Source organism: Lynx rufus, unplaced genomic scaffold (genome assembly GCF_022079265.1).
Source record: "Lynx rufus isolate CCGP_SWC_20201006 ecotype Redwood Valley unplaced genomic scaffold, mLynRuf1.p SCAF_2, whole genome shotgun sequence".
Lineage (NCBI taxonomy): Eukaryota > Metazoa > Chordata > Mammalia > Carnivora > Felidae > Lynx > Lynx rufus.
The window spans coordinates 70,759,257-70,783,359 of record NW_025814834.1 but is presented as its reverse complement, the minus strand read 5'-3'; the positions used below and the strand labels follow the sequence as shown (position 1 = coordinate 70,783,359).

General features: G+C 35.7%; 1 protein-coding gene across 2 annotated transcripts in view; it reads left to right on the top strand.

Annotated features, from left to right (window-relative positions):
- SLC4A10 (solute carrier family 4 member 10) overlaps nt 1-24,103 on the top strand; it is a 208,353-nt gene that overhangs the window by 59,033 nt on the left and 125,217 nt on the right. For both annotated transcript variants that reach the window (XM_047083717.1, XM_047083716.1), the window contains exons 4-5: nt 12,403-12,541; nt 19,462-19,622. In XM_047083717.1, coding sequence (XP_046939673.1) covers nt 12,403-12,541; nt 19,462-19,622 — 300 coding nt within the window. The remainder of the gene's footprint in view (nt 1-12,402; nt 12,542-19,461; nt 19,623-24,103) is intronic.

Sequence of the window (24,103 nt, the reverse complement as noted above, 5' to 3'; positions counted from 1 at the left end):
TGAGAGTTCTGATTGCTCCACATTGTTGTCAACATTTGGTGTTGGTCCCAAGCACCATTCAGTGTTTTGGCCATTTTAATAGATGCATAATGGTATCTTGTTTTAGTTTGCATTTCCCTGATGACATATGATGTGGAGAGTCTTTGTGTCTGCTTATTTGCTATCTGTTTATCTTATTTGGTGAGGCTTATGTTAAGGTCTTTGCCTATGTTTATTTGTTTATTCATTCATTCATTTATATTCTTTTTTAATTAAGTTTCATGCATAGGGGCACTTGTACCCCAATGTTTACAGCAGCACTTTCAACAATAGCCAAATTATGGAACGAGCCTAAATGTCCATCAACTGATGAATGGATAAAGAAATTGTGGTTTATATACGCAATGGAATATTACATGACAATGAGAAAGAATGAAATATGGCCTTTTGTAGCAACGTGGATGGAACTGGAGAGTGTTATGCTAAGTGAAATAAGTCATACAGAGAAAGATACCATATGTTTTCACTCTTATGTGGATCCTGAGAAACTTAACAGAAGTTTGGGGAGGGGAAGGAAAAAAAAAAGGTTAGAGAGGGAGGGAGCCAAAGCATAAGAGACTCTTAAAAACTGAGAACAAACTGAGGGTTGATGGGGGGTGGGAGGGAGGGAAGGGTGGGTGATGGGTATTGAGGAGGGCACCTGTTGGAATGAGCACTGGGTGTTGTATGGAATCCAATTTAACAATAAATTTCATGTTAAAACAAAACAAAACAAAATAAATAAATTCCAGTAAAGTTAACATACAGTGTTAAATTAGTTTCAAGTGTATGATGCAGTATTTTAACAATTCCGTACATCACCCAGTGCTCACCACAAGTACCCTCCTTAATCCCCATCCCCTATTTCACCCATCTCTCCACCTGCCTCCCCTCTGGGAGGCATCAGTTTGTTTTCCATAGTTCAGAGTCTGTTTCTTGGTCTCTCTCTCTCTCTCTCTCTCTCTCTCTCTTTGGCCTTTGCTCATTTGTTTTGTTTCTTAAATTCCACATATGACTGAAACCATATGGGATTTGTCTTTCTCTGACTTATTTGCTTGACACTATACTTTAAAGCTTTATCCATGTCATTGCAAATGGCAAGACTTCATTCCTTTTTATCGATGAATAATATTCCATTGTAGAGATATCACTTTTTCTTTATCTATTCATCTGTTGTTTGATACTTGAGCTTCTCCCATAAATTGGCTATTGTAAACAATGCTGCTATGAACATAGGGACTCATGTATCCCTTTGAATTAGTGTTTTTTGTGTGTTTTGAGTAAATACCTAGTAGTGTGATTGCTGGATCATAGGGTTGTTCTATTTCTAACTCTCTGAGGACCCTCCAAAGGTGCAGAGTGTCTGCACCAGTTTGCATTCCCACCAACAGTGTAAGAGGGTTCTTTTTTTCCACCACATCCTCACCAACACCTGTTGTTTCTCGTGTGTTTTAGTTTAGCCATTCTGACAGGTGTGAAGTGATATCTCATTATAGTTTTAATTGGCATTTTCCTGATGATGAGTGATGTTGAACATCTTGTCATGTGTCTGTTGGCCATCTGGATGTCTTCTTTGGAGAAATATCTGTTCATGTCTTCTGTCTTTGGCCCATTTTAAAAAGTGGGCTGTTTATTTTTTTATTGTTTAATTTTAAATGTTCTTTGTGTAGTTTGGATCACAGCCCTTTATCAGATGTGTCTTTTGCAAATATTTTCTCATAATCTGCAGCTTGTCTTGTTTTCCTCTTGACATTATCTTTCATAGAGCAGAAATTTTTAATTTAATTTAATTTTTAAATATTTTTTTGGAAATTTTAAATTTAATTTTTTTTTATTTATTTAATTCATTTTTTTCTTTTTTTTTTAACAAGGACAGTTTTTTTTTTTACTTGAAGCATACTTCAGAATACTTGGTTCTAAAAGATATATATAAAACATTCCATCCAAGAAAAATAGAATACACATTTTCTTCAAGTACACACTGAAGAATCCCCTGGTTAAATCACATAAAAAGAGATGAAGGAAAGAGATGGTCGTCTCCCCAGTAAGCTACTCTGGAAGAAGGAAGTTGGCAAAATAGCATATTGTATTCCTGAATACTTATGACTTAAGCATCAAAACTTACTGAATTATTCACCATGATCAAGTGAGATTCATTCCTGGGCTGCAGGGCTGGTTCAATATTTGCAAATCAATGTTATATATCACATTAATAAAAGAAAGGATAAGAACCATATAATCCTGTCAATCGATGCAGAAAAAGACAAAATACAGTATCCTTTCTTAATAACAACCCTCAAGAAAGTCGAGATAGAAGGAACATACTTAAATATCATAAAAACCATTTATGAAAAGCCCACAGCTAATATCATCTTCAATGAGGAAAACCTGAGAGCTTTCCCTCTGAGATCAGGAACACGACAGGGATGTCCACTCTCACCGCTGTTGTTTAACACAGTGTTGGAAGTCCTAGCATCAGGAATCAGACAACAAAATGAAATCAAAGGCATCAAAATTGGCAAAGATGAAGTCAAACTTCCACTTTTCACAGAGGGCATGATACTCTACATGGAAAACCCAGCAGACTGCACAAAAAGTCTGCTAGAACTGATACATGAATTCAGCAAAGTCGCAGGGTACAAAATCAGTGTACAGAAATCGGTTGCATTTTTATACACCAATAATGAAGCAACAGAAAGAGAAATAAAGAAACTTATCTCATTTACAAATGCACCAAGAACCATAAAATACCTAGGAATAAACCTAACCAAAGATGTAAAAGATCTGTATGCTGAAAACTATAGAAAGCTTATGAAGGAAATTGAAGAAGATATAAAGAAATGGAAAAACATTCCATGCTCATGGATTGGAAGAATAAATATTGTTAAAATGTCAACACTACCCGAGCAGTCTACACATTCAGTGCAATCCCAATCAATATTGCACCAGCATTCTTCTCAAAGCTAGAACGAACAATTCTAAAATTTGTGTGGAACCATAAAAGACCCCAAATAGCCAAAGTAATGTTGAAGAAGAAAACCAAAGCGGGAGCCATCACAATCCCAGACTTTAGCCTCTCCTACAAAGCTGGAAATTTTTAATTTTAATGAATTCCAGCTTATCAATTCTTTATTTCACGGATAGTCTTTGGTGTTGTATCTTAAAAAGGCACCATCATACCAGACGTCATCTAGGTTTTCTCCTGTGTTGTCTTCTAGGAATTTTACAGATTTGTGTTTTACATTTAGGAATATGATCCATTTTTAGTTAATTTTTATGAAGGACATAAGGTCATGTTTTTGCATGCGATATCCAGTTGTGCTAGCAACCATTTGTTGAAGAGGCTATCTTTGCTCCATTATATTGCCTTTGCTTTTTTGTCAAAGATTAGTTGACTATATATATGGGGGTTTATCACTGGGCTCTCTATTCTCTTCTATTGATCTATTTGTCTATTCTTTTGCCAATATCACACTGTCTGATTACTGTCGCTTCCTTGTAAGCATGGAAGTCAGGTAGCGTCAATCCTCCAACTGTTCTTATTTTTCAATATTATGTTGGCTAATATCATTTGCCTCTTCATATAAACTTTAGAATCAGTTTGATGATGTCCATAAAATAGCTTTCTGGGATTTCAATTGGGATTGCTTTGAATGTATCGATCATGTTGGGAAGAACTGACATCTTGACAATATTGAATCCTCCTATTCATGAACGTGAATGCACCGGTTTTCAACCTCCTTCATTATTTGCACTGATTATTTTTAAAATTTTTATTAATGTTTACTCATTTTTTGAGAGACAGAGAAAGAGACAGAGGGTGAGTGGGGGAGGGGAGAGAAAGAGAGACAGACAGACAGACAGAAAGAGAGCGAGACAGAATCTGAAGCAGGCTTGAGGTTCTGAGCTGTCAGCACAGAGCCTGATGCAGGGCTCGAACTCATGAACCGTGAGATCATGACCTGGCCCAAGTTGGACCCTTAACCTTCTAAGCCACCAAGGTGCACCTAAAAATTTCTTTTAATGATTACATTTTTGAGAGAGAGAGCATGTGCATGTGAGCAAGTGGGGGAGGGACAGAGAGAGAGGGAGGCACAGAATCCAAAGCAGGCTCCAGACTTGAGCTGTCAGCACAGAGCTCAATGCAGGACTTGAACTGTGAGATCATGACATGAACCAAAGTTGGACGCCTAACTGACTGAGCCACCTAGGCGCCCCTGCGCTGTATTTTAAGACTGATTAATACCAGTGCCCTTTCAACTGGGTTATTGTAAGACATAGAAGAGATAGTAAATGAAAATGGCTGGCCCATAGAAGATATTAATAAATTAAAAATCTGTTTTGTTTTTTTTCTCTCTCTTTATAATCTCAACGTAGTCAACTGTGTCAGTAAAACACAGGGTTTAAAGGTTAATGACCCATTTATGAATATAAAAGAAGTATGATCATTTGTATGATTTTTGTAACTGTTACATTGAATGAATACTACATGTCAGATTTAATCATAAAGTACTTCTATCTTGCACCATCTCTTTATATTTATTCAGTGGGTCGGATTGTTATTCTGCTCTCCAGTGAAAACTCTGGTGGACTCCTCAGCTTTTCTAGTCACTTTTAGGTAACTCAAAGTCCTCTAATCAGTAATTAAAATATTTAGTCTCATGTAATAGTGAAAAATTTGAACTTGCTTTAACCCTAAGGCTTTTCCCCCTTCTCTTGCCCAGGCCTGCTGCAGTTGAGGAAAGAGGACGTACTTGCTTTTTTCTTTTCTCCTACCTTGAACTTCTTCTTTCAGATGTTCATTCATAGTCCTGACTTTGGTTTCTGATCCTTTCAGATTTGGATCATAGGAAATGAGAAAACCTAAGGGGGTTGGGCAGGAAAGTTCTTACTTAACTAGTACTATTGCAAGCTGATTTCACACACTCTAGGCTTAATAAGGATTTGAATTTACTCATTGTCCCCTGGAGGGTCTCTCACCTGCACTCTCTTCTGCCTTATTGCTTATTCCTCCTAATCCCCTAGGCATTCAGCTATAGTAACAGATTCTCTCTGCTAAAGTCTTGTCTCTGCTTCATGGCAGCCTCTTGGACAGGATCAAAGATAAGTCCACATTCCACATTCTCTCTCTCTCTCTCCTTCTGTCTCTCTGTCTCTCTCATGTGTGGCCCATATATGATTCACAGAAAATATACATACTCCCATTGCCTTGATAATACTGGAAGAGTATGTTACTAAAGCAGCAATCTCAGCCATCAGCAGCTAGGCAGACTGTGTTTCTCAGGCAGAAATCATACCCCAGTTCATTGCAGGGGATATATCAAGCCCTTCTGATGCCCTTGGAGGTCTACTCACTTTGCTCGAGGAAGGGGTAGACACCCCTCTTCCCTGCCTTTGTAGGGGAGCAAGGAGACTTGGAACTCACATTACAGCTTTCTCTGAAAAAGTCCTCTCCAAAACGTGTCTACTGTTTTCAACTTATGACCTTTTATAGCCTTACTGTGGGTGAGGAGTTAGATAAGTAGGTTTTCAGGAACATGGTTTATAAATTCTGCATGTATTCTTATATCCTCTTTGGAGAGAAATACATATTGGCTCTTGGTGCTTCAGCTGAAATATTATTTTATTAATCTGTTACCCTATAACAGAATGAGCGAATTATCATTAATAGCAATAAATACATTATTTCAATTATGTAAATGAAGTAAATGTAGGAATCTAAATGAGCAGACTGTATGTAATATTAAAAAACATGAGCAAAATTTTAAAGTTCAAATGAAGGAAAATATTGATCTGCAGAGACTGGACATGAATTTGAAACAGAACCATCAATGTGGTCATTATTTCATAATTCCATAAGATAGATTATCTGAATATTGATTTACCTAAAGTACACAAGGATAAAGAGGAAAAAACAAGGATAAAGTAATTCAGAAATGCATAATGGTAAACATTTCATATTGTGAATCTGCTCCCTTGAGCTAAATGTCATAGTGCAAGAGGCTTGCAGTCTTCATGACATTAAGGTCATGTATGTAAAATGCAAATTTTACAATTCACTTCTGTCATTTTACTTGTTATATTGTTATGAAAAATACATTTCTTGACATATCTGTTGACTATTCTCCAGAAAGTGCCTGAAAAATAGTGAACTTGGAAACAAAGCCTACAGAAAGGAGAATATTTTCATTCATTATTAGGAAAACTGTACTTTAGAACCTGGTATTAATATGTGAGTAATTAAAACAATATAAGTAACATAGGTAATAATAAAAAGATGAAACTTTGCTAGGGAACTTGCTTGTTTACAATTACTATTCTATTAGTGGTTTTCCTCTGGAAGTATAACTATGTAAGTTTGATTTCCTTAACTAACCATTTATTGAAAATATAATCTCTATTCCAAATGGAAACAACCTGTTTATTTCTGATAATATATGTTCTCTGGAATTGCAGTGCTATTGAACATTCAACTAGCCAAATCCTGTAGCTGCTACTTAGTTCTCATCATTGATTCTATAGCATCTGACATTATTGACTTCTTATTCTATGAAATCCTTTTCAAACATGGCTTATGTTATATTATCTCTCCATCAGCTCTACTCTCTATGAGGGCAGAGATTTTTTTTCTGTTTATATCAGTGTAATTCACTCCTTAAATAGTACCTGACCTATGGAAGGTATCCATTAAATATATTTGTTTAATGTGTCAATTCTTTTACGTATCTATTCCTTTTCTGATTCTTTTGTTAACTCCTTTTCCTTCTTCCAAATTTTTAAGCTGATTATTCCCCTGATGTTGAGTCTCTTTCTGTCCCTACTCTTCTTTCGTTTTTGAGTACTCATTCATTATAATCATATGACTTCTCTGGTTGAATGCCACCCATGTCTCTACCACTGACCCTGCCCTTTTTTCCACAATCAAACCTGCAACTGCCCTATGACCATCTTTGTATGTTTGTCCCAGAGTCCCTTCAAATTCAGCGTATCTGAAAGTTTTTTTTTTTGAGCTCTCCGCTTGTAATACAGGCTCTCATTTTGACAACCCTCTTTTTCCCTGTTTTTTTTTTTTTTTTTTTTTAGAAATAATTGACATACATCACTGTGTAAGTTTAATGTATATAACATGATGGTTTGATTTACATATATTGTGAAATGATTACCACCATAGGTTAATCAACACCCACCCTCCATCATCTCATGCAGATAACAATAAAAAAAGAAAAAAAAATTCCCCTTGTGCTAAGAACACTTAGGATCTACTCTCATAACAACTTTCCTAAACATCATACAGGAATGTTAACTATAGTCATCATGTTGTACATTACATGCCTGGTACTTATTCATCTTATAACTGGAAGTTTATACCTTTCAACCACCTTCTTCCAGTTCCCCTAGTCCCCACCCCCCTGCCCCTGGTAACCACAAATCTCTTTGTGTGTGTGTGTGTGTGTGTGTGTGTGTGTGTGTGTGTGTGTGTGTTTGTTTTTTGTTTTGATTCCACAAATGAGAGCATACAGGATTTATCTTTCTCTCTCTGACTTATTTCACTTAGCATAATGCGTTCAAGGTCCATCCATGTTATAGCTCTTTTAATCAATGGCACTACTATTTTCTCATTCTTCCTGTTTTAAACTCTAAGTCTATTTTGATAGACCTATATTATCATTATAACACACCACTAGCATCAATCATCATCAATAATACTCATATAATGCTTTATAGTTTGAAAAGCATTTTTGCATGCATAATTTTCTCTCTTAGGACTTGTTCCTACTTTTTTCCAAGAGACTAATTTTGACAATTTAAGATATTTAATTTATTATTGTGCAACACATTTAAAATTACGATCAAGATAAGTGTAACTAGAAGTACAGAGTGCTATGAATTCGGAAAACAGATGCCTAACTTAATTGTTTGCATACGAATGTGCTTATATGTGTGTTTCTGCGTGTATTTTGCAAAGCTGTTTAGGTAGGCTTGCTGAAGTATCACATCGAGGTAGATGCTGAACGATACATAGGAGAGCTAGAGGAAACAGTGTGTGCAATGACCCCGTCATGGAAAGGAGCATGGTATTTTTAAGAATCTGAAAGAAAGCTAATGTACTCTGAATGGAATAACAAGGGAAAGAGTGGCAGAAGACAAAGCTAATGAGATAGGCAATTCCTCACCACAAACATTTATTTATTTCTCAGAAAGTATGATGCTATGTTTTGTATTATATGTATATTTTCACTTGTGACTTCTGAAATCCTCTCAATTGTGATCATTGTAACCTAATCTTTTAAATAACTGATTAATTGGTTTACTTTCACAAGTGAAATATTTAATATTATAGAATTCAGTAATTACTATGCATTTGTTACAGATTTACTAGTTCTTTTGTGTTTTACAAAAATATTTGAAAATACCAAATGTTTTGTTGGAATAACATTGAATTTATGAGATAGTTTTCCACTATTGAGGCTTCTCATTAGTATATATTCATTCATTTATTTAGGTCTACTTTTATATCATTTAATAAAGTTTTATAGTTTTCATTATGAATGTATTACATATTTTTTAATTCATTCCTAGATGGCCTTGTATTTTGCTTCTAAAGTAAATGGAATTTTTTTCTACTAGATTTTTAAATAATTTTTACTGCAATATAGGAATAGAGTGGTTTTTATATTTTGATTTTGTGTCCAGCAACCTAGTAAAGATCTCTAGGTAAACAATCAGATAATCTTTTAAAAATATAAACCAAAGAGGAAATGATGAAGGCAAAATCCCTAGGCATCCTTTTTTTTAATATATAATCCTTAGAGAGTAAATTAAAGAATGGATAAATAAAGTTGGGAATATTAAGAGGTATAAAGATGGTAAGAAGGTTTATAAGGCCTAGTTTCAATTTAGCAAGACAGACTCCAAAGATGTTTTCTGAGAGTGACAGATCCTTGGAGAATTGTCTCCCCACAACCATATTCATGGCCATGTTCCTTTATATCTTGTGAGCAGAGGCATTGACTGCCTTTGTGCCTTTCTTTTCAAGGATGTCAGTATAGTGAACAGACTTGGAAGATAGAGATAGTATCTCTGTTTACTGTCCAGTTTAGTAAACATCATGTCTTCCTATGAGACAGAGGTCAGGGAGGCTTACTATCCCTTAGGAAAGAGTTGGGTCCCATAACATTGGCCCCCTCTTGTAACACAACCCATTGTTTATGCAGCATCTCTTGGCTCTTTGCACATTCTCCTATGGGAATTGTGGTTGGAGTACCAGTACAAATGATTTTAATCTGATGAATGCTATTGTTGTGAGTGATAAACTGTGTTTTGTCTCTAGGAGTCTCCTGTCTTTTGCCAGCATCCATAAAATGTCAGGGTAAATGCTGACACCCTTCACAGTTGTTGACAGTTTTGGCAATGAGGAAAGGATGCTGACAGAGACATGGATGTTTGGAGGATGAAGGAGGAGAGCATCAGAGCTGATTCATGGGATGACTAATGGATTGAGAGAAGTCCATTGGGATTGGTAGCAAACTTGCTGATCAAATTGTAAATCAGTGGAGCAATAAATATTCCTTTACTTTATTGACTGTTTAAAGGAGGAATTGGGGCAATGTGAGAGGATAGTTGTAGGCTGAGAACCAGGGAATAAATTTTAAAACAGCTGCCTAAATGGTTGGTACCAACCCTCCTTTAGGCAAGGGGACTTCCTTGACAATCTTCTAGTCAGTCTCAGGTTTGTCCAATTGTGGCAATTGGCACAACAAATTTGCATTTCCTTTCAGACAATAGTTTCAGAGATATGTACTTACACTGAGCATGAGAGGGAAATTCATCAGCCCTATGTACACAAATCAGGCAAATCATGAGAATGTTGGCTGGCTTTCTTGGGAAATGGGTAAAGTGGGTCATGCAATGCTGGTTACAGGAGAATGGCAACAGTTGAGCTGTTGTTTAGCTCAGATTCCTCTTACGGTCTGCCATGCCAACTTCAGATCATTTGGAGATGGAAGTAAGAGTTCTTGGAATTTTCTGCAGTAGATCTTGTCTGCTACAAGACAGCTTTAACCCTGTCATGAAGATTTCCCTAAAAGAGACAAATTCAAGGGGAAACCACAGATTAGGCACCAATTAATATTGGACTCCTACCGTACTGGATTGGGTTTATCATGCTGATATAAATGACCTGCTAAAGAATGAAACACTCACCAAAGAATTTTAGGTAAATTCTTGTAGTCATCCTGCAGCCCTGGGAAAGTCCTGTAGCCCTTACATGGAAACTGGGCTAGAATTTAGGAGATGTTATCTTGATAAGAGGTCAGCAGATGTCTCTAATCTGAGGTTATCGTGTTGCTCTTCCACTCTGATCAGTTGATTCTAGATACGCCATTGTGGCCCTTGAAACTAAACTGTGTTATGTTTTCAGCTTTTTGAATCATTTGAAGTTAGATAACATGCTTTATTTTATCCCCAAATTCACTCAAAAATCCAGTGGACCTTCCACAGTCCCTATTACCCACCGGCATCTGTTATTGTTAAATGTTGGAAGGACATCTTCAAAAATCAAAATGAAAAGACTTCTGACTTTGCCTTCCTCCTTTCCTCCTAGTCCACGTACTACATATTAGCGAAGGCAGTTTGGTCACTGAATGTGGCTCCTCCCAGAAAGGGATAATTTATTCTCAGCCAATTTATGGGTAGTGATCAGGAAGAAAGGGATTAATAACCTTGCTTTGACTATCCAAGATTCCACCAAGACCATTTCTGGATGTGATATATCATCCCTTTTCCCTTATAGCAACCTTAGTCCATCCTGACTGGTACACTCTCTGAGTGGTAGTCCAGCTAACAGGGGGCCTCGGGAATTCAACACTTAATTCTGGTTTAGGCACTTAGATATTCTTGTCGGTTTGACACGGTCCTAAATAATAAGTATGATCACCACTTGGTTGAGTATACTGCTTGCCAAGTCTTCCTGCAGTGGCCCAAATGAATTCAAGTGGAAGGCATAAATTTTTATAAATTTTGTGAAAATTCCCTTTTCATTTTTACTTCTTACCCTTTCCAACAAAAGGTCTGGGTGTGAGTAGGGTGGAAAGAAGGTGAAGGTATAGCTTCTGGAGATGAACACGTTTAATGGTACCGCGTGGAAGTGAATTTAATGATCTTCCAGAACTTCTCCTGGAGTATTCCTCATAAAGAAAGATACCTTCATGTGTCTCTCCCAATCTGTGACAAGATCCATAAATATAATTGACTGTTGTCCTGCCATTCTCTGCTAGGTGACTCTGCTCATTGTTTGTATTATCATTGCTTTTGAGCTTAAGAAGTTTATCAGAAATGCAAGGATGTTCTCAGTGCCTTCATCTCCCACACAAAAACCCTAATAACACCTTTGGGTGTCTTCCCTACCCCCTTTTCTGTAGCGGTCGCACAGTGGAATGAGTAAATGCCACTTCGTGGTTAGCGTGGGCAAACAGATCAGATTGGACTAACTGTCCTCATGCAGTGCGTCTAGAAACAGGGTCTAGATCCAGTTATCTTAGCCGAACTGGAAACTCTAAGGCCAACTAGCAGGACTGGAAGCCTTGTAGAAAACACCGTCAATCTACGTCTGCCAAATGATGTAGGTCCCTTCTCCAGAGACCCTCAAATTGTGAACAACATGTTCTTTCTGGGAACACCATGTACACCTTTGAGACTGTGTGTCTTGTGTCCAAACCACACATTATTTTACTCCCCTACCAAGAACGTAGTGACTCGCACCGTAGTCGTGGTTGAGAGATCTTTGAATGTTTAAGCAAACACCACCAGTAGATGATATCACACTCGGATGATTTTGGATTTAGTTTCTGTTTAGATAGCATTCTGGAAATGGTAAAACCATAGCAGTGGAGACCAGATTAGTGGTTGTCAGGGTTCGGGAAGGGACAAAGGTGTGACTAAAAAAGAGCCTCACAAAGGAGTTCATGGTGAATTACATTCAGCATAGTTTTAGTATAAGTGAATTTTATTATAGCCTGTTCTAAATATTCCCATAAAGTATAGCGTATATGATGAGAGAAAATGCATGTATGTGTGTGTGAGGGAAATATAGAAATAGTTTCTATGATTAATGCTGTAAACAATCCAAAAATAATCATAACATTTAATATTATTTTGAATATATATATATATAATGTATCTACATTTTACATATTTTTGCTCCCAAATTATACTAGACTTCAGGTAATGCTAAATTTAGTTTTAATTTACCAAATCAACCATGGATGAGTGTTGCAGGGGGCGGGCAGGGAGGTGTGAGTCTGGAGTGGTGTTGGAGTTGGGTGACCAGGAAATTTTAAGCTTGAAGTCATGGTAATGCATACTCACATCTCTGGTTTTCTCTAGACACGCCATCACAACGAGTACAGTTTATTCTTGGAACTGAGGATGATGATGAGGAACACATTCCTCATGACCTTTTCACAGAACTGGATGAGATTTGCTGGCGTGAAGGTGAGGATGCTGAATGGCGAGAAACAGCCAGGTGAGGATTTTTGCTGAGCGGGAAGGTATAGGAAATAATTTTCATGCTATTGGAAAAGAGATTTGTAAAGCCACAGTTTTGCAAACATTCGTGAGTGCTGTCGATTTCTGAAATGGCTCATCTGGCCTGGGCATATCCTATAATGGGATATGGGTCAGAATGAGATCTGAAGACAGCAATTATAGTAAACAGTGATGCAGAGCCAGCAACAGCTGCAGCCTGAAAGATAAACAGCAGCATAATTTGTGTGTCATCAGGAAAACAATAAGAATCTAAAAGTAATTTATTTCTATCTTTTCAACTGCTGGCCTGTGCCAAACTAGGCATATTATATGATAATTTGAGTGTGGGGCTTTTTTTTTTTTTTTTTTTTTTTTTTTTTTTTTAAAGGGAAAGCATTCTAAGAGGCTGCAGGTATACTGGATTTATGTACTATTTGGTGAGGATAAAAATATTTTGTAATGTGTTTCTAGGATATGTGTACATTTCAACATAGGTGTTTTTTCAAAATAACTTTTTACAATTTTATTTAAAAAGTGTATTTATTTATTTGGAGAGAGAGAGAGAGAGAGCGAGTGCATGAACAGGGGAGGGGCAGAGAGAGAGGAAGAGAAAGAATCCCAAGCAGGCTCCACACTGTCAGTGCAGAGCCTGATGCTGGGCTCCAACTCACTAATCTTGAGATCATGTTCTGAGCGGAAACCAAGTGTTGGACGCTTAACCATCAAAGCCACCCAGGCACCCCTAAGTAAGGTGAATTTCTAGCAGTGGAACTTATGTACCAAGAATAGCAGGCTTTTAAATTTTGATAGAGATTGTAAAATTGACTTTATAAAATGTTTTGGTAATTCATACTTTTATGAACGGTGTATGAGAGTGCTTATTTCCCTCAAACCCTTGCTGGAGTAAATCATTAAACTTTTAGATTTTTTTTTTTGCTAATTTTATAGACGAAAAATAAATCTTATTTTAATTTACATTTTTTTTTAATTTTTTTTTCAACGTTTATTTATTTTTGGGACAGAGAGAGAAAGAGCATGAACGGGGGAGGGGCAGAGAGAGAGGGAGACACAGAATCGGAAACAGGCTCCAGGCTCTGAGCCATCAGCCCAGAGCCCGACGCGGGGCTCGAACTCCCGGACCGCGAGATCGTGACCTGGCTGAAGTCGGACGCTTAACCGACTGGGCCACCCAGGCGCCCCTTAATTTACATTTTTAAAATTATTGGTGAAATGGAACATCTTTGCATATGTTTTAATTTTTTTCCTGTGAGCTAACTGTTCATATTTTATGTCAAACCATTGTATTATTTATTTGCCTTTTTTAATGTTTAGTGGTATGTTATTCTGTATGAATTACCTTTTTTAATGAAAAAAATCATGTAATCATTTTCTTTCTGAAGCTTTATTATATATTTTAAATATAGGACTAAATTTGAAGTAGTTTTTATATGACATGGTAAATTTTAAGATTAAAAACCATCCATCTTATTGTTTTCTTCCAACTGCATCAAAAACTAAGTGCTTTGGACTTTTTCAAATATATAATATGAATGCTCATCTTTGTTATTTGATGACAGAAAAACAATATATGATAATCTTATGCACCAATTAGCATTATAAATTTTACTCTCTCATGACTAAAGAGTTGTTGAAAAGGAATTTAAAATGCGGAGGTACCTGGGTGGCTCAGTCATCTGACTGTGGCTCAGGTCATAATCTCACAGTTCGTGTGTTTGAGCCCCACATCGGGCTCTGTGCTGACAGCCCAGAGCCTGGAGCCTGCTTCAGATTCTGTGTCTCCCTCTCTCTCTGTCCCTCCCCTGCTCACACTCTAGCTCTCTCTCTAAAAAGTAAATAAACATTAAAATATATAAAATAAAATGCAAACCTCCCTGTTTAAGGCTAGACACATCTGTCTTGACCTGGTTATAAGAAATGCTAGCTATTCCTGGATGGCAGGAAGAAGGGCGATCTATTGGGTATGATGACTAGGAAGCTGTTGTTAGTTTGAGTCTCCTTATTGCTGGGAAGTACTTTTTGGAAGCATTTCTTTTATATTCTTTTCTTTACTCTCATCCTACATGATAGAGCTGATAAGTAAGATTGGAATGTGTGTTTTGTCAGGAGTAACTCGCTTATTCTTAATATGATTGGTGATTTTTCACCTTCCAGATAAAATAGTGATCTGTTCCTTTTACTCTCGTGGATTAACCTGAACAACATGTTTATCCTAAACCACCAAAATGTATTGTTGTTCATGGATAAAGAACAAAAGAGTTGATCCAGTTAATTATTAGTATTCTCTAATGTTATTCAGTAGGACCTGTGTTCTTAGCTATCCTTCTAGAACCTTACGTATGGTGCAGCTATTTGAGGTTCAAGGAGACATCTGATGAGCAATCAAAATAGCAACAGACATTGAAGAGGAGGGTAGATGAATTTTGGCGGAGACACAATACATCAGGGAAGTACAGAGTGTATTTATTGAGGGCTTAGAAATGTAGTGGGTTTTAAAGTAACAGAAGTAATTTTGTTCTGGTTGCCCTAGTTCATCTAAAAGGACTAATTTTAGTTAATTTAGGATTCCATCTAATTTTCAAAATGCAGTTTAATTCTAATAAGTCATTAGCATAAATATTTGAAGCCCTTCTTTCTTTTGATTAGTATTCTGGGGGGATTAATAATTTTCTACCCTAATAGTAGAAATAAAAAGGATATTTTATCAGCACATTGCACCTGTCACATATCACATCTTGAATAATTCATGCCCACTGCTGTTGCCAAGTAAAACTTAAGCAAAGTTTTAGATTTTGAAGCTAAATTTTTGAATCATAATTATTTAATAAATGTTTGTGAAAAACAGCTGTTCACTTTTAAAAACCCTAAAAGAAGCCATATGACAAGGGCTAATGAAATCAGCACAATTCCAATGTCCTGCTTATAGATAACATATAATGTTATTAATAGAAAAGCCCGCAAAGATACCACAGATATGCAATTATGAAGACAACATGCTTGACTCACTGTGGTTGCCCTTTAAAAATGCTTCCCACAAATGTGCTCAGGAGAGGCAAAGCAGGGAGTAGCAGTTGGCCTCTGATACAGACATGGCAGTGTCAAACGGATTATTGCATCAAAACAATTTTACTGATGCTCTGAAAGCATTTGATATTCAAAATTAGGAAAGGTTTAAGTCATCAAGATTTTTCCATGAGATATGAGATGTGAAGATAATATGGATTAAGAATAGCTAATATTGGGGCGCCTGGGTGGCTCAGTCGGTTAAGCGTCCGACTTTGGCTCAGGTCACGATCTCGCGGTCCCTCAGTTCAAGTCCACTTCAGGCTCTGTGCTGACTGCTCAGAGCCTGGAGCCTGTTTCAGATTCTGTGTCTCCCTCCCTCTCTGACCCTCCCCTGTTCATGCTCTGTCCCTGTCTCAAAAATAAATAAACGTTAAAAAATTAAAAAAAAAAGAATAGCTAATATTTCTAGGTTTGGATATCTTTCACTTCCCCTTTCCCCTTAAAATAGGCACTTTATGGTTGTTGTTATGTTAATATCTAGCCTCCACCCTAACCTTGTCCCTCTTCCACCATCTGTAGCCTTAGCCCTACCCAAAAGAGGATGTTTTCTCTTAAGAGTTCGTAACTTCTCCCCAGGCTACAATTTTGGTTGGTATTTTATTTTCTATTTGCGTAGAATCAGAGAATAAAAATTCTTAGGAAAGTTAAAAGGAATTAGCGGGAATAGAATACACGGTAGTTAATTTCTAAGGACAACATCTATTTCTAATTTGCAGAAGAATTTTGTTTTGTAGATTTTTAATATGAGTGTTACAGAAGAGATTATCATCAACTTAATCTTCAAAGAATTCATGAAACACCTATTTTATATTGTTGTTTAGTAGAAAGAGATTCCAATGTGTTAATCATGGATGAGAACAGATCCAGACACACCGTAGGAAAATCACATAATCTCAAAGGGTTTAAGTCCACCCCCTCCACAGAAAATGTCATGCAATTGGCCTACAATTTTGATTTTTTTTCATTGTTCATTACTTCTCATTCATGCCTGTAAGACTCTTGTTTGCTGTAGTTTGCTATTCAAACAAATGTCAGCTGAGTTTATTTGAAAACTGGAATAAATTGCAGCACTTTAGGTCATTAACTGCAATCAGGCATTTTGCAACTGACTACAAATCTACAAATCTTTAAACAGGATTTGGTGTGTTCCCAGACCTCTTAATTCCTATCTTTGAAATATGAAATGGAATAAAGAAACAGAAAAGAGAAATACACTTAGGGGTGTGTGTGTGTGTGTGTGTGTGTGTGTGTGTGTATAGAGAATATATGTATGTAATATAAAATATAATTTTTAACATAGTCTTTTAAAAAACATTATTTAAATAGTTCTTAAAGCTTTTGACATCATTCTGGAGTTGGCCTAAAGCACTGAATCTTGAAATGTTTAGAAACTCGACACTTGTCACTTGTGAGTTTCTTTTATGGGAAGTATCTTATGCTTCTTCCTATTTTATATTCATAAAATCTATGGCCATATCAAATTGTCCATCCATTTATTTTTTTTTTCTTAACTACCAAACTGGAATTCCCAGAGACTCCATTCTTCTTTTCTAAAAGACCAAGCCTCCAGTTTGAAGGAAATTATTCTAAAAGAAGGAATATACCTTTTAGATAGATTTGTTTTTAAAATTTCTTTTCAGATAGACACATAGATCAATGGAACACATAAATCTAAATGTAAAACATAAAGCTATACAAATTTGAGAGAAAAAATATAGAAGAATAGAGGACTGAGAAAGACCAAACCACGTATAGCTACCTGGATTCTGACAAAGGGCAAAAGCTATTAAATGGAAAAAGGATGGTCTTTTCAACAGTGTACTTGAATAATTAGACAGCTATAGGTTAAAAATTAATAATATTTCCATCTAAACCTCAGAGTGTATACAAACTTAATTCAAAATAAATCATAAATCTAAATGTGAAACATAAAGCTATACAAATGTGAGAAAAAAAACAGGAGAAAAACCTGAGGACTTAGAGCGTCTATGATGAATTTCTAGACATGATATTGAAAGCACAATCTATAAAAGAAAATATTCATAAATTGGACTTCACCCAAATTAATACATTTTGTCCTATGAAAGATCCTGTTAAGGGGATGAAGACAAGCTGCACATAAGGAGAAAATATTTGCAAACCATATATTTGACAAAAATATTATATGTAGAATATGTAAAGAACTCCCAAATTTCAATAGTATGAACACAAATCAATTAGAAGAATGGGCAAAAAATATAGTCTGGAAGTGATGCACATAATTTCTGCTTACAATTCATTATCCAGAGGTAGTCAGTAGTCATATCATCTCACCCAGTAAAAGGGGAGCCAGGTGGTGATATCCTATTCTTTACTAGGTAGAGAGGGAGAATTAGTTGAACAGTACTAATAACTATCAAATGATTTATGAAATATTATGTCCCTATCAAGGCCTGAAAATCATTAAGAACCAATAATATGAAAAATTCCCAGTGGTGTAGACAAAAAAATTCTATAAAATTCCAGCATTGAAGAAATACAGTCAGTGACTTGTGGCTTAAATGTAAATTTTTGCAACCTTCAAATATCTTATAAACTTATGGTAGGTATTAGGTATTCCCTGTCTATAAACTTTTGGTAGGCACAACTATTCTTCCCTATTGGTTTCATTTTCATTTCCTGACAATGTTTTACTCCCTGAACAGTGAGGACAGATCAATAGCTTTCTTTATCTTTCTTAGAACTCTGCACATTAATCATTCTGACTAGCCCTTGTGGTTGGTTATTTTCTGGCTGATCCACTGATTCCCTAACTAGTTACTGCAACATATTTCTCCTCCCCTGGAGCTGGATCATTTGACCACATAAAACAGTAATACAATATTTTATAGAGAATTTGAGTGATATTGCACAGAAAGAGGAAGTTAGGGCAAAAATGACTAAGGAGAGAAGAAATAAGGAAAATGGTGAAGAGAAGGGGAGGAAAGGCAATTTAGGCTTTATTTAGGATATATTACAAATGGTGGAATTAAGTTGGTTATCTATTAGGATTAGACAACAAGTCCCCAAAAGAATGAGAGAAATTTAGTGCTTGTGCCATAGCAGTAGAATCTCTGGTTTCTCTTTATTTCTTCCATTTTTTCCTCTTTATTCCTTCCACTTATCTTACTTGAAGAAACTTAAATATTACAATCCATTTCACTCCAAAAAGGCAGTGGTCTCCCATTTGTCGCCTTGATACAGGTTCCTCTGTTCTCCATCCCTGGAAGGAAGGCCCAGGGATTAGAGACTGAGCTCAGTGCTTATAGGTTCCTGTAGTCCCCAGGAATTGACTGTACTACATTTCATCCAAGCATGCCTAATATTTATTTTTCTTACAGAAGAGGGCACAAGTTATACTAGTTTCCCTAAAAATCGAATGGAAAAATTATCAGGAGATCAAATATTCTATTTTAAGACCTCCTACTACAGAAAAATGAGTATTCTTTCATTTTCTTTTGCATCTTTTTCAATTGCCGTTATCCTTCTATGAAGTATACTCTATTAATTTTACAGCAGATTCACAGTGACCACTGAATAAACACAGTAAATATTTTTTCAGAGCTTGACAAACTAACAAAAATAACATTTGAGTTTTTCTTGGCTTTCTATACATCTTTCAGTGACAAAAAGAATGCTTGTTAAGTGGAATTAAAATGAAATAAACCAAATAACTTGGGCTAGGTTTTACTTCCCAAGCCCACAAAATCTAGAAGCAATGTGACTGTTTTTCTGTTTCTGCTTTTTATTCTTGGGATAAAGGATCATTCATCTACAATATGATATTCAATGTGCTGATAATATTTATTTGTGTAGGTGGCTGAAGTTTGAAGAAGATGTGGAAGACGGAGGAGAAAGATGGAGCAAGCCTTATGTGGCCACTCTGTCGTTGCACAGCTTGTTTGAGCTGAGAAGTTGTATTCTGAATGGAACTGTGTTACTGGACATGCATGCCAACACTTTAGAAGAAATTGCAGGTATATCTTTTTTTTCCCTTACTTTGTTTCACTCTTATGGGTATAGCTGAGGTTTGTTATTTTCTTTTCCTTATAACTCTGTGACTCTTGGAAAATCAGTTCTTATGGTCAGCAGATGATACCTTAAAAATGACTTTCTCCTACCCCCTTATTTTATTTATTTATTTTTTATTTTATTTTTATTTTTTAAATGTATACAACTGCTGGGTATTTATTTTTTTTTCCAACGTTTATTTATTTTTTTGGGGACAGAGAGAGACAGAGCATGAACGGGGGAGGGGCAGAGAGAGAGGGAGACACAGAATCGGAAACAGGCTCCAGGCTCTGAGCCATCAGCCCAGAGCCCGACGCGGGGCTCGAAGTCACGGACCGCGAGATCGTGACCTGGCTGAAGTCGGACGCTTAACCGACTGCGCCACCCAGGCGCCCCAGCCTACCTCCTTATTTTAGATAAAGGAGTTGAAATTTGGAGAAATATGGTCTAATTTGTTAATGGCAAGTCTAGAACAAAGAACTAATCCTGACTCCCATTTAGGATATACTGTTTCCACTATCATGCTTAATTAAGCTGTCACCATTAGAATTTTGAAGGAAAAAACCCCATAAAACTAGAAAATGATTTTTTAAATATTCAAACACCTGAAATAATCATATTAAAAATTCAGTAGATACGAAAATTGTTAATTTAGAATAGAACAGAAAGGTATGACCATTTATTTTAAACTTAAAATAAAACTCATTAATTCCAGAGGATGGCAAGCAATGCATTTGAAATTAGTTTGTAATTTAATACTATGACTAGCCCCTGGGATGAGAGATTTGTATTAGAAGCCTATTATGGCTATAGAACACAGGCAGTTATATGTAGGAAACATCTTACTGTTACTCTAGAAATAGGGACAAAGAACTCCTGTATCTTTTGATAAAAGATATTAAACATGACAAACATGATAAATGTGTTTTCATAAAAGCAAAATAATACAAAAAGTTTTGAAAGAGTATAAATAAAATAGTTAATGGAGATTTAAAAAATAAAAACAAAGCAAGGACTTGGGCAGTTTTTAAAAATTTCTAGTTTGGAAAAAATAAATAAAAGCAGTTCCATGTAGAATTTTTTTGCAAAGTAGAAAGACTTAAGGGAAACTTTAATGTCTGCATTATATTCCAGAGGAGGAAAACTCTGTAAATGTTTTTTGATTCCATAAGTAAGAGAATATTATATTAAAAAATTATGTACATAATTTAATCTTCAGAATAGCCTCATGAAGTGTCATTCCCAATTTTCATTAAGAAAATAGAAATTCTGAGATTTTCATGGCACTTGTTCCATCTAAGGGCCCCTGTAAGTTGTGTGTTCCTTATATTATACTACAACCACTGGCTGAAGAAAGAGAATGACTTGAAGTAGATGTTGCCCAGATTTTAATGATTGTTTAATTACTTTAAAAATTATTTATTTGGACATTGATGCAGATAGGCATGCATACATTGTGATATGTGTGAAAAGAAGGATATCCTGACTTAGGATAAAAAGGTTAGAGAGGGAGGGAGCCAAAACATAAGAGACTCTTAAAAGCTGAGAACAAACTGAGGGTTGATGGGAGGGTGGGGGTGGGTGGGTGATGGGTATTGAGAAGGGCACCTGTTGGAATGAGCATTGGGTGTTGTATGGAAACCAATTTGACAATAAATTTCATATTAAAAAAAAAAGCAAACAGGAAAGAGAAGCCTTCCTTCTGAGTTTCATACTACACCTATGAAGAGTTTTCCTTTATTTAAAAAAATTTTTTTTAATGTTCATTTACTTTTGAGAGAGAGAATGGGGGAGGGGCAGAGAGAGAGAAGGAGATGCAGAATTTGAAGGAGGCTCCAGGCTCTGAGCTATCAGCACAGAGCCCTGCTCGGCTCAAACTCACAACAGTGAGATCATGACCTGAACTGAAGTCAGATGCTTAACCGACGGAGCCACCCAGGCGCCCCAAAGAGCTTTACCTTTAAATGAATGAACCAAAGGGGCTCCTGGGTGGCTCCGTTGGTTAAGCATCAGACTTCAGCTCAGGTCATGATCTCACAGTTTGTGAGTTTAAACCCCGAGTCAGGTTCTGAGCTGTCAACACTGCTGGAGCCTGCTTCAGATTTTGTGTCTCTATATCTGCCCCTCCTCCACTCATGCCTGCTCTCTCTCAAAAATAAACAAACATTAAAAAATAAATAAAATACCTAACTAGAAAAAATAAAAATAAAATAAAATAAAATAAAATAAAATAAAATAAAATAAAATAAAATAAATAACTAGAGCCAAATAGGCTATATGAAGTTAAATACAGTATACTTTTCAGAGGAACACAGGATGCAGTAATGGATCACTCTAAATCAAGACTTAAAGAAAAGGGTTAACTTAGGAATTAGCAAACTTCTTGTGAATGCTGGAACAGTAGTTATCCAACTTAATTTCTTAGCTTTACATTATGGGGTCCTGCCGATAGCCCCTAAACATTTGTGTGTTTTAATTAGGAACCAAATGGCTGGGTTCTTCATGGTACTTTGCAATTTAGGAAGCTCTTTTAAGTAATTCTATACTATCTTTTTGATACTCAAAACAAAATTGGGCCTCAGTATTATTATTGTTATCCTTTCTTTATAAATAAACTGAGATTCTGAAAGTTAAAGATCTTGCCCCAAATAAGGAGTTTGTTTCTGCTGTTTATGTCAGTGATGACATTACCTTTGAAAAATGGAGTAATCCAAAATACTTTTGAATTGGCTATATCTAATGAGGCTGTCAAATTCCTCAACCTGGCAAAATTAACCTCAGAAAATACCCTTCATAGTTTTACCAGGTTTTAAATTTCTTAAAGCATATAATTTCTAATGCTTTCTTTAGAAATTTATTTCTACCAGGAAATCTTCTCCCATGAATTTGACTAAACCTCTGTTCATTTCATCACCTTAGTTCCGTTTTATTGTCTAAATTTATGCTTCCTTTCCCTACCACTGCTCCTTTCCCCAAGCTGTGGGAAGGTTGTTAGCTGTGTTAATTCTCGCTCTTGAAAGCAAATTACATTTTCTAAGTCTATCCTTACAAAGGAAAGTAGTTCAATGGAAGACTTGATACCCCAAATAGCTTTTATTCTTCTTGTTTAATTAGTCTGTATCTTTCTGTCTCTAAAGTAGCTCATCTTGAATGTCCCATTTACAGTGTAGAGCACTCTGTAAAATACCATCCAGAAGATGTCATTAGTTTAGAGCTAATACCACATTACAAACATATAATTAAAAATACTTGTTGATCACTATTACCTTAGATTCCTTTTCACTCATTAATGAGAAGAGATTCCCTCTTTTTGAGTAATTGTAATTTGACTTCTTTAATCCAAAGGTATTTATTTCTGCCTTCAATAAAATCTTATTAGAACATTTTCTCCTTTTAGCTTATAATGATTTTCTTACTGTTTACTTATTGCTATTTTTACTTTGTGGCAATTGAGCCCTATTGCTAAGCGTAATAAGTATGCTTCATATTTTTAAGACTTCTAACTTTATATTTTCACATTATATTTTATTATCATGGTAACCTTTATGAGATAGGGAGGAGGATATATGCCTTATTTTATAAACAGATAAACAGAAAATGATGTATCATAGGTAATACTTGCAGACATGGGAATAATTTCTTTTATTAACCTATAATCATAAGTTTGGTTTTATTCTATTTCATGATAATTTGTGAACTTAGTGGTTAATAATAAGACTGGAACTTATTTTCACCTCTTATTTGTCATGTTTTCCTATATGTTAAGCACTTACTAACATATGAATCACTAGTTTCTATTTTCCAAAAGCTGGATATAATATGTATCTTTAAGGGCTCTAAACTCTTACATTTTGTGAATGTGCAGGCTTTGCAGCATTAATATTTTCTAGACATTTTCTAATAGAGAAATATGACCCAGATATTGTTTTAGAATAATCAAGGATTTTTATATCAATGTTCTGATTTAATAGAGTCTTAGATAATTCTTTAAAGAGATTTTTGTAGACTTAACAGGAGGAAATCCCATTTGTATCTGGCAGGTCTGTCAAGAATGTCTAGTATAATTAAAGTAGGATTTTCTTTTGGACAAAGTTAATTTAAAAATGTCTATTTCCCAATGTTTCAGGAAACTCAGAATAAACTTAAATGTCTTCCTTCAAAATATTATTTAACCTTTTCAAATCCTAAATTCTCCATATGTAATTTCTTACCATGGTTTATTCTGATATGGAGATTAATTGTATTTAAAATGCTTCTTAGTTATATTCATATAAATTACACGCGATTTTATGGTCTGTGTTAATCTCTTTGAAATTCAGCACCGTAAAGATTAATAATGGAAGTATTCTGTCTGCATGTGTATGCTTTAACCTAATTCTGTCAATGGGAGTAAGAAATGAAAACCAAATTAAAGTTAGTACCATGATCAGATTATCAGTCATAGCTC